Consider the following 12,170-nt stretch of genomic DNA (forward strand, 5'->3'; position numbering starts at 1 on the left):
AAATATACCACTCCACTGTGGGATGTTGATAATAGGGGAAGGTATGCATGTGTGGTGTCAGGGAGTATATGAGAACTCTGTTCCTTTGGCTCAGTTTTGCTGTGAATCTGTAACTGCTCTAAAAAATAAAGTCTACTAAAATAAATAAACATATTTCAAGACTGTGGCTGGGGAAGAAGCAGCGGGATGGATAATATCATCATCTCAATGTTGTGGGTGAGAAAACAACCCAGAAAGGTTGCACTTTTCACAGTGTAAACTGGTATGGCAAGAGTAAAACCAGAGTCAATCTCTCAGATCCAAATTCAAAGTCCTGCCTCTCATTTCTCCTTGTGCCATTATTTGGAGTAGAACTCAAGGCCGACAGTGTTGCGCTCTGGAACAGTATACCACAGTCCATTTAAACAAGATACATCTTGTTCCCCCACATTACTGCTTCTTTTCTTTTTTTTTTAAATTTGTCAGATGTGTGTGCTTATCAGAGAGAGATGGAGAGAGAGGCAGGGTAGATGAGAAAATACTCTCCCTCCATAGGGGGTGGTCATACTGCAATCTTTTCTTCTCTCTCTCTCTCTCCCTCTTTTTGGGATTTTGGGCACACACACACACACACACACACACACTCACACACAATGCATTTTTCAAGTCATCAGGTCTTGGACTTGAACCACACAGTTGGTTATGTGGAATCCAGCTATCTTAACCACCCCTGCCATTGACTGGCCCAATTGCTGCTTCTTACCCATTGGCCATTTAAAGAAATAAACAGCTATATAGTCAAGACTTCTTGAAATGCTGTCTTGTTAGTCCAAGACAAATCTACTGTCAACAACAGTGAGGTTCTCATTTCTTTACCTCCTTGCAAAATTTAAGAATGCAACTGAAGTGAGCACTCTATAGTTAGTATGTAAGTTCAAAAGATCTTACAATGAAGAGGGATGTACTGCGCAATTTATTGTGTGCTTTCTGTTTGTTTACCTACTCCTGGTATGTATGGAACACCAAGAGAAAATATCTGAATCCCCAGAAACTTGTAAGTCAATTTAGGAACAAAATGTGCCACGTAAAGGGCTCTACATATTCAGACAGACCAAGATGGGGTCAGGGGTCTGGAAGGTATTTAAGTTGCCCATAAGGCAGACCCAGAGAGAAGGATTTTATTGCATTGTTTTAGGAGGAAAGGGTATCTTATGCCTAGCACAAGAGAAAATAGAAATGAGGCAAGGAGGGAAGGCAGCCAACAAAGGGAGTATTAGTAGACAACTGTCACCGTGGGTGAGTTCATGTTAATCCTATGAGGAAACACTGAGAAATGAAATCTAACACATGTCTGAGTTGTTCTATCCAAGGGTTAGGGAAGCTAGTATACTTAGAGTCTAGCTCTTGTTCAGGGTTGGAATTGGGGTTTTGAGGACTCTCCCAAGAGTATTAATTCCCTAGCACTTCAGCCTGCCAGGTATTTGGACAAGGGAGCCTTGTGCAGTTTTGGAAAAAATCCTCAGGCACCATGGGAAGATATTGACAGCTGGAAGTCAGCCTGTGCACATAAAACAAGAGTCTAAGGGATATGAGAGGTGGACTGACAGTGTTTGCCATGGTAGCACTCCTGGTGGACGTGAGACTTGACAGTGCTCTTTCTCTTTTCTTCCCAGGCTTCATGATGAGCCTATCCCTGTTGTCCATTGTGTATGGAGCCTTGCGCTGCAACATCTTAGCCATCAAAATCAAGTATGATGAGTACGAGGTCAAAGTGAAGCCCCTGGCCTATCTCTGTATCTTCCTCTGGAGGAGCTTTGAGATTGCCACACGAGTTGTGGTCCTGGTCCTCTTTACCTCCGTCCTGAAGACCTGGGTGGTGATCGTCATACTCGTCAACTTCTTCAGCTTCTTCTTGTATCCCTGGATCAACTTCTGGTGCAGTGGCTCCCCATTCCCCGAGAACATAGAGAAGGCCCTCACTCGGGTGGGCACCACCATTGTTCTGTGCTTCCTCACTTTACTCTATTCTGGCATCAACATGTTCTGCTGGTCAGCTGTACAACTGAAAATCGACAACCCTGACCTCATCAGCAAGTCTCAGAATTGGTATCGGCTACTGGTGTACTACATGATGAGATTCATTGAGAATGCCATTCTCCTCCTCCTGTGGTATTTTTTCAAGACCGACATTTACATGTATGTGTGTGCGCCTCTGTTGGTTCTACAGCTGCTCATTGGTTACTGCACAGCCATTCTCTTCATGCTTGTGTTCTATCAGTTCTTCCACCCTTGTAAAAAGCTCTTTTCTACCAGTGTTTCTGAAGGCTTTAGGAAGTGGATCAGGTGTACCTTCTGGTTCTGCAGGTGGCAGAAACCCTGTGAATTAGAAGGAAAGACAGATGAAAAGTCATCTGGAGGCAGAGATGAGACACCTTCTAGCAGTAAATTAAGTCCTGAGCCCAGTCACGTCTTGAGTGCAGAAGACCTCTGTTCTGCTTAATGGTACCTGAGGTCTCTCAGGGAACAGGCATATTGTTTTCTGGGTTGATACCTGTTCTTTATACAAGTAATGAGTCTTTCACAAGGAATAAGGCAGAAAGTTAGCTGTCAACTCCTGTGAGCTGCTCTCTTTATAAACCTCTTGGGTAAGTGGGAACTGTGGGGAGAAGCCAGGGAAACCTCTGAGTGTTGAGAAGAGGCAGCCTATAGCACCACAGTTTACAGTTAACCTTGTTATGTTCTTCTAGGCATTATTGGCCTTTTCACTGACAGAAGATTCTTGAAATCTGAGTTAGGCTGGTTAGATCCATCAGGTAAAAGAAGAGAGGGGCTTACTTGTTTTCTCATTTTCTGGACTTTTGGTCTGGTTAGCCTGATGACTTATCCTTAAACATAGTTATCACTCAAGAGCTGTCATTATGAGCAGAGAAGTTTACTGGGATTTTGCCACCAGCAATATCATTCCTGTCAGAGCTTAGAGAGCGGGCTATTAAAGTTTGGTTTGTGAATAGACAGATGTTCCCTTTTCATCTCCTTAGGGCTCTTTGTACATAACCAACTGTAGTCACTCTGGCATGCTATCTCTAATCGATTCAAGAGCCTAGATTTAGAGGCTTTATTCCCTAGGAACCATAAGTACAAAATTGACCTCTCTAAATTTGGTTATGGATGCCTTGGAATTTCAGGGAAGTTGTATTCCTTCTATATGTTGAAGAAATTTTGGATCAGCAGGGTTATTAAAACATCAAAATGACAGGGGCTTGTGTAAGTAAAATTCTTTCCTTTTGGGGATATTTAAAGATGTGAATTTGCTAGAAGGTAGACTCAAAGCTTCTCAAAATCCAGTCTTTCCTGATTCTGGAAAATTTATAGTTGAATTTGCTTGAACTCTTAGGAAAAAAAAAAAAAAGATAAAACTCATAGTGTTTACTCGTGCCTCCCCCTTCCTTGCTGCCAGGAAAGTTTAGACAAGAGTTATTTTCCTTAAGTTTTTTTGTTTTTTGTTTTTTGTTTTTTTAAAAAAAAACACAGGACATTTTAATTTTCATTATTTGAAGTAAAATGGTTTTCACCACCACCATCCCTAGTTAGAGATTGACTTCATAAACATTTTTTAAATTATCAAAGGAGATGAAATGACCAGAAGATTTTTGTCTTTCATTTAACACATTTTGATTTGGTACAAATATGAATTAATTTGAACAAAATCCCTAATTCTATCCTCCTACACTTTTTCATCTCATGTATAATTTCTCCTTTAACCTGGAATCCTATTTGTTTCCTGAGAGAGGATGGGGTAGCATATCCTCCACTATCTTGGAAAAAATGCCTGCATCTAGTGCCATTGTTTCTATTAAAATCTTGAAAATGAGATATCTGGAAATATGTACCATAAAGATCACACCAATTTAAGAAGTATATTGGAGTAAAATATGAGAAACTTACAAAGGGACTCTATTTATGGACTCTATTTTACAAGATAGAAAAGGAATCTATTCCTCCAACTGTGTTAACCCACAAAAATATATTTATCTGGCCATTGCACTTCTTATAATTTTCCTTTTTGATTCTTCTTGATATTAACTTGATAAGTAATTTCAAGGATAAATAGAACAGTAAACATTCTTTCACAAGGCATAATATATTGCTCGATATTTTATATAGGTCCATAGAAGTATATCACTAAGCCCCTAAGGTGTAGAGCCTCAATTTTAGTTTTTATGAAATACATTTCTTCATTTGAAATTGTCTTGGTTTATCAATATTTTGGGTTTAATTTTGTGGGGATGTCCACACAACAGATCTTTTATTTTGTCTATTTTTAACAGAATTAGAATAAAATCCAAGATTGTCTATGTTCTTCCTGTTACCACACCATCTACCACTTGCCCTATTTTTAATAGGCCTAAAATAGTGAGCATACATAATCAAAAGACCACTTCATACAACATAAACTTCCATGTACTTTCCGTGCTGTCACATGTACACATACATACACGTTATTACACAAAAGCAGTGTTGAAAATATCTAACAACTGTAAGTAAAGCTAAGATGTTAAGGCATCCTTTTTTGGTTATTTCCTAATGAACAGAAATACTCTATAATGTTTAGGAGAGTAGTAAGGCCATTCCTAAGTCATTTCAAGTGTTTCTTGATATCAAATAAGATAGTTGTATTCATTTTTCATTGACACTGGATAGCTTATAGCTCTTTTTTGAGAAAGACAGTCTCACCTTGAAGTTTTTCCAGTGGCTATGCTAGGGGTAATGGTCCCCCATTACCACCTGAAATGCCTTAGGTCATGCCTTGGGAGCGAGGAGTGGGGCGCCCCCCAGCCTGTCACTAACTAAGCATATTCAGACCTAGACAGAGATGAAGAGGCTGGTGTTTCCCAGACTTAGTTCAGAAGCATGTCTCAAAGACCATTACAAAACCTTAACTTTTAAATATATACATTTTAATTTAGAAAATAGATAAGCATCTTGAGTGACTTCAAAACAAACTAATAGTGATGTTCATCTTTCAGATTCCCAAAAGCCCAGTTCACGCATTTATTAAAGACAGACATTTGATAACTAAATTGGACATTTTGTCCCTTTTAACCTCTGATATGTAGGTACTCCAGCTTTTGGGACATGTATGTCCATTTTCTTGAGGGAGAAATACTTTATTTTGCATGGTGAAAATGTAAGTCGTGGTGCACTGAGAATTTTTGTTATATAATTGATATCTCTGAAACAGCAAAATTACAGTTCACACTGCAGAGTTTGGTTGTCCTAAAGGTGTTTTTAAAAAGTCCCAGTAAATTTCCTCATGTAATAGAGGTTAAAATGTGTTTTTCAATTATAATTCCAAATTTTAAAACTCCCAGTGCTTTGTCTAATTAATCATATACCGTAGCTTGTCATGACAGCTGCCCCAAATGAATCACTCTCATCTGGCTGGAGAGGGTGAGGGGTGAATTCATCATTACTGAAGACAGTCCATTATGGAGATCAGGATCTCCCTGTTCAGCCCTTTAAGTTATTTAATTGCTCTATGCCTCAGTTTCCTCACCCACCAAGTTTGGATGATATACTTGTCCAACCTACCTCACAAGGTTGTAATAGATGTGAAAAGGCTTTGAAAATATTTTTAAAGTGCCATGCATATTTAAAGAGTTATTATTATAGTTATTCAAATACATAAGCAGGTGATTATTATTTTTTTACTGTTAGAAAAAGAAATAAGTAGTGTCAACCATATGCGTGTCTTGAATGGATATGTGAGCCTTTGGCCTTCTTAGCAGTTGTCTTATCTTTTACCGCCAGTTGCTTACAAAAACTAACACCCAAATACATGGTAGTTAGAGGAAAAAGACCCACTGAATCTTAGAAAGTGCTTCTGATAGCAAATGAGTTTGTTTTGGTATCATCTTTCATAAAAGACATAACACCCTTTGATAATTGTAATTTAGAACTTGAATGCTTGATTCAAAGCATTAATTGAATATGGGTTTAATCTTTGCAACCTTGTCAATGGGAAAATAAACATTAAAATTGATTGTCCAATATAGCATTTCCTTGGAAATAACCTTAGAACTTCAGTGCTGTGGTTATGAGTTTATGTGCCAATCTCACTCAGTGCATTGTGGATGTCAGCTTTTACAGACTACTTCTCTGCAGTCATTGACTCTAATAAATATTGTTGATGTTTCTTCATATAATAAATTAATTTTTCAATTTGTCCTTGTTTTTCATTCCTTATACAGTCCTTACATGGCTTTTTTTTTTAATTCAAGAACTATTTTCAAAACAGAAGTTTGCAAGTGGTTTTGTTGTGATTATAGTGTTGTAATGTCACTTGGAAATTCCTCCTGAAGGATGAGAAATTTGAGAGTGCTAGGATTCAGCCTTGCAAGATAGCAACAGTCCAATGAAAACTACTCTGATTGTTTTAAAAAGCATTTATTCCTCTTGTTAAAACCACACCATTAGGTATCAACATTCTGCTCAGTTATCTGTCAGTTGCATGTACAACTGACAAAAAAGTGTACGTATGCGAAGAGTTTACACTTACATAAACACACATGAAACCATCACCACAAATCAAAGCTGTAGACATATCTGTCACCTTTACAAGTGTACTTGTGTCTCTTTGTTTTTCTTCTTAGAGAACTTTGAAAAGATCTGCCATTTTAAGTTCACAATACAGTATCATCAACTATAGCAGATTTCTAGAATTTAGTAATGGAGCATAACTGAAACTTGACACCCATTGAACAGTCATTTCCCATTTCCCCTTGACCCTTGCCCCTGGCTCTTCATAGCAGCAGAGATTTGTACAGAGCTGGAAATTCAGAAAACCCCAATCCCTTCTTTCCCAGTACACAACAACCCTGTCAGACTAGGCCTCTAATGTGCAAAGAAGGTGGGTCTGCTGTATAAGCTCGTTCTAGAAAATACCTTTACTTCTTGTCCCCACACTGCATGGTAGTTTCTCTGGAAAAGCTTAGGCTCAGGGGATCTAAAACAGTATTTATTTAAGCAGGTGTTGGAGCCTAGAGCATCTTCGAGGCATGTATAGCAACATGCAGCAGTATCAGCAAACTTTCTACCCAGGCTCCGTTATGACCTGTACCTCCATGTGCAAGAGTCAGTTTCCCTCTTTCTAATGAGGATAGATTCATCTGGATTGATTTTGAGATTCTGCCTGTGCTTTTGCTCCCTCCCTGCCTCCCATCATGAATTAATTTTCTCTGTCTGAGTGATGAGTTCCTGATTGAAACCTGATTAGCCTGCTTCCTAGAGCCCTAGAAATTCCATCCCCTTTAGACATCTGCATTATGCATACTGGTTTAATTTCTTATCAGTTTGCTTCCTATCTTAATTACCTAAATTCTACAGTTAATGAATCAAGGTTTCAGGCGAGATAGCACTCAAAAAAACAAAACAAGATTTAGAAATTGTTTTTCAGAGAGGTTTGGCAAGACTATCCCCACCACCACCCTAGCAGGGAGGAGAATGGTTCTTGCTGTGTCCTAACAAGGTGACCTTCTTGAATGCCAGAATTTTTTAGAACAATGGTCCCCAACTGTAGAGCTACAGGCCCCCAAGAACTGGAGAGGTATTGTGCTTCTCTCCACTAACTACAGGTGTCTGGCACATGCTTGGGCAATTATTTTTTGTACCGATGGGAATGCCATTGTGAGTGATAGGACAGGACTACTTAAAAGTGTCCATTGGTAGGGACCTGCAGATGGCGTGGAGATTACATCACTGGCCTCCCACATAGCTGACAGTAGTCTGAGTCCCAGATCCAGCAACTTGAAACTCATGCAGGGCGCATGTACGAGTGTGCCCAAATTCCTGAGAGGAATAAGGAGAAGGGATTGCAGCATGGCCATCCCCACTGGGGAGTGATTTCTCGCTGTCTTTCTCTGCCTCTCTGGCAAGCACATGTGCCCTATAGCAAAAATCTCTCTAAAAACAAAAAAAAAGTGTCATGTGTCATTGGTGAAAAGTAGTCAAAGTAACTGCTCTTATCCTCCTAACCCCCACCATGGACAAAGATTTAAAATTCAATCACTATTGAGCCAGCCAGTGACATGGTAGTTAAGGTGGTTGGGTCTCACATGGCCAACCTCGTGATTCGAGTCCTGGACCAGAAGCTTGAGAAACACACTGGGCAAAATTGTGTGCATGTTCAAACTCCCAAAAGGAGAGAGAGAGATGAAAAAGAAGGGATTGCAGTGTGACCATTACCCATGGGGTGGCAAGTCGGGGTGGAGGGAGTTCTTTCTCACCTTTCCCTCTCTTGCACTCACTCTCTCTCCAGTGAGTACACAAGCCTCTGGCTAATTAAAAAATAAAAATCTACTACTATCCTATGGGAGGTGACCTTAAAAGACATCCTTTATAACAAAGTGGTGGGAATTAGGACCCTAGAAGATTTGTTCTTGGCTGGAACATTTTCTCCTCTGCACTTAAATATATTCTTTCTCATTTAAACTTAAGATGGCTCATACACAAGTCACTTGCCTTCTCTCATTTCCAGCATAATACAGAGATGAGAAGATATTTCCATTTTAAAAATGCAATGTGAATGTTTAACCTTCAAAAAGTAAATTATTGAGCCAACCCTGTAGCGCAGTGGTCAACTGCTGTATGTTGGGAGCTGAATCTGACATGACTGACTGTGTTTTGAATCCTGGCCCTAGTGGCTTGAAAAATGTGCCACACACATATGTGCATGCTTGCCTAGGATCCTGACAGGATGGAGAAACAGAGGAAAAGGATCATGGATGGGACCAGCAGATGGCATAATAGTTACATCGCTGAACTCCTAACCAACTGTGGTTTGAGTCCTGGACCTGGTGGCTTCAAATTCAAGCCAAGCACGTGTGCATGTGTGTGTTCATGTGTGCCCAAGATCCCAAGAGGAGAATGGAGAAGAAAAGACTGTTGCATGGCCATCCCCTCTAGGGGAGTGATTTCTCATTTTCTGTCTCTCTGTCTCTGTGTCTCTGGCAAATGCACACACCCTATAGCAAAAATCTAAAAAAATTAAAAAGGATCATGACATGATTATACATTTGTTGGGAGGTGCATTCTCTCACTTTCTTTCTTTCTCTGGAGAGCACATGTACTCTCTGGCAATTAAAAAGAAAAAGAAATTATCTCCCTTCACAAAAAGTATGTTATCAAGGTGAACTGCTCTTAACATCTCCAAGCAATAATAAATGTAATTATGGGCTGGCCCTATGGCCCAGTGGTTAGGAAAAGCTGGATCCCACATGGCTGACTGCAATCCAAATCTTGGCTCCAGTGGCTGGAAAAGCATACTGGGCATGTATGCCTGTGTGCCCAAAATTCCTAAAGGATGGAAAAATGAAAGAGAAGGGATTGCAGCATGACTACACCCCACTGTGGGGGGTTTTCTCTCTCTGTCCCTCAGTCTCTGGCAAGCATGCAGGCCCTCTGGCAATTTAAAAATAAAGGAAATAGGTGTATATTATTATCATAATAACTATCAAAATAAAGTGATTTGTACATACTTTCCAATTCACCTCTTTGACTTTATTAGAACTTAGAGTGCTTTCAGCTACAATTTGTAGGACATTTTATTAAAAGTGGCTGAAATGATAAGATTTTTTGAAAGGCTTTTCAGAAAGTCCAGAGAGAAGTGATTCTAGACTCCAGCAGGGTAAAGCATCCTCAGACCTGAGAAGCTTTTGATCTTTCCTTTCTATTGACTTCAACCTGTTGCTTTGTCTTCACGGTTGTCTCCTTACGGTTACAAGACAGCAACTTGAGCTCTAGGTATCACGTTCACAAAACTGAACATAAAATTAGGGAAATTTCCTCTGAGTATCTCTTTCATTTCAAGAGGAAGAAGGGGAATTCCCTCTGAGTATCTCTTTCATTTCAAGAGGAAAATCTTCTCTAGAAGCCACCAACCAACCCCAGCAAAATTTCCCATTCCTTATTGGTCAGGGCTGGATCACATCCTCACCTCTGAAACTGTCCCTGGCAAGAAGCATGGAATTGTCATGACTTCCTTTGACTATATAACATTCACCTCTTGGAGCTGGCAAAGAGGCTACCAACCTTGAGTATATGGAAGGAAAAATTCCCTCAAAATGAGAGTCTTATCAGCAGCAAAGAATGAGGAATTGCTATTTCCTGGGCAGCCTCTAGTGTCTCAATGACATTTTAGAAATACAACCAGCTAAGCTGATGAATTGGAGAAAAATGTGAAAACTTCCTATCCCCTTTCCCCGTAAAAGAAAAATCCATTACTTACTTCATCTCCTCTTGCACTATATGAATGTCCCTAGTTAAGAACACCTAAGGGAGACCAGCAGGTTGGTGTGGTACTTAAGACACTGGGCACTCCCACATGGCCAACCATGATTCCAGTCCTGGACCTGGTGGCTTGCTTTCTCATTTTCCCCTCTCTCTCTTTCTCTCTCTGGTCAGATTAAAACAAATGAAATAATAATAATTTTAAAAAAAGAACACCTAAGAAATCATATATAGAACAAATAGAAAAATTATACTCCATCTTCATGAGATAATGACTACTGAGGGGATTTCCTTAGTCTCAGGATTGAAATTGTGGAGCTATGGGCATCTAGAAAGATGACAGTAGAGAATTTTAAACTCTGGAGAATGAGATATTCTCCGGAGATCAGAGGGGAAAAATCAGATATTCATTCATTAGTTCAACAAGTAGTTAAAGAGTACCTACCTCTATGTGCCAGGTGCTGGGCTAGGCACTGAAGGTAGACTGGTTAGCAAGAAACTGGTTCTGAATTTCCAGAACTCAGTCTATTTGAGTTCATTGCCACCTAACCTGGCAATGTTAATACACAGTGCTAAGAGCTATGATGAAATAGAACGCAGGAGAGCCTAAGGACTAAGATAAAGAACCCAGGTGTAGTCTTAGAGGTTCAGAGAAGTTTCACAGAGAAAGTGACACAAAATCTGAGACTGGAGGTGAGTTTACCCTAAAGTTTATAAAGCCTAAGCCTCAGGGCTCGTAGTGAATAGTGGGAGTTGTGGCATGTTCTCGGTGGGAAGGAGAAGTCATAATGCAATTGGGAAGCATGTCTAGTCAGCATTTCTGACATTCTCTGAAGAGATTACACAGGAAAAGAACCTGAATTTCTAAGGCTCCCATAATTTGTGATCTTTGTGATCTTCTTTTCATTCTGAATAAATCTTTTTGCATTTTGTAGTAATTTTTTAAAGGTTTTTGTCATAAGGCACATGTGTTCAGACAGAGACAGCGAGACAGAATGTGACAAATCACCCCCAGGGGGGATAGCCACACTAAATTCTCTTCTCCATTCTCCTCCTGAGATTTTTGACTATACATGCACATACACATAACACGATTGTCAAGCTGCCAGGTCTGAGACCCCACCCAGCATCAGCCATGTGGGAGTCTAGTGCCTTAACCACCATGCAACCTGCTGGCCCATTTTTTAGTCATTTTGAGTTCATATTTTGTTTTCTTTTTTTTTTTTTCCTGCAAAGTCTGTCCCTCAACCAAACTCCTAATCTTCAGTCCCCATAAAAACAAGATCTTCCCCTGCCTGAGATGTGAAGCCTGTGTAGGTGTTTGCCTGGTAGAAGCATTAGGAAGGGTATTCCAGGAAAAGGCAAGAGAATGTACAAAAGCCTGGCTTTAGTAAAAAGGACATTTATATCCAGGGAATGGTCCTCAGGTCAGAGTTGCTGGAACATGGGAAAGAGGTGAGAATGGAGAGGTGATCAAGGGCCACATTGTGAGAGGGAGCAGAAAATAATAGTGTTGACATGAGCCAGGCACTGTGCTATGTGTTTCATACACGTGATCGCTTTTATTCCTCACAGCAGCCCTATGCAACAGTTACTGGAATTATTGCCATCTTCCAGAAAAGAAAGATGAGACTGGTAAGAAAAAGGAACTCCTGTGGTTGCGTAGTCAGAAGCAGTTTTGAGATTCAAGCCTAATATTGTCTGGCATCAAAACCTACATGCTGAAATCACTAGGCTGTCCTGACTCCCATACATTGTCCATACATTGTCCAATAAACAGATGTCATTGAGTCTGGCAGATGGCAGAGACTGAGGGAAGAAATACTTGGTAGCACTTTCCTGCTGTGAAGAGGCAGGAGCTTGTATAGGGCAGCCCTTACTCAATAAGGGAGACATGATTCCTG

The 12,170-nt window shown here is 40.1% G+C and overlaps 1 protein-coding gene across 1 annotated transcript in view; it reads left to right on the forward strand.

Moving 5' to 3' along the window:
• XK (X-linked Kx blood group antigen, Kell and VPS13A binding protein) overlaps positions 1-6,205 on the forward strand; it is a 51,744-nt gene extending 45,539 nt beyond the window's left edge. Inside the window, exon 4 of the mRNA XM_027768011.1 lies at positions 1,653-6,205. Coding sequence (XP_027623812.1) covers positions 1,653-2,479 — 827 coding nt within the window. The 3' untranslated portion in view covers positions 2,480-6,205. The remainder of the gene's footprint in view (positions 1-1,652) is intronic.
• Positions 6,206-12,170: the final 5,965 nt, after the last annotated feature.

This window comes from Tupaia chinensis, unplaced genomic scaffold (genome assembly GCF_000334495.1).
Source record: "Tupaia chinensis unplaced genomic scaffold, TupChi_1.0 Scaffold145202_1, whole genome shotgun sequence".
In the NCBI taxonomy this organism is placed as follows: Eukaryota; Metazoa; Chordata; class Mammalia; order Scandentia; family Tupaiidae; genus Tupaia; species Tupaia belangeri.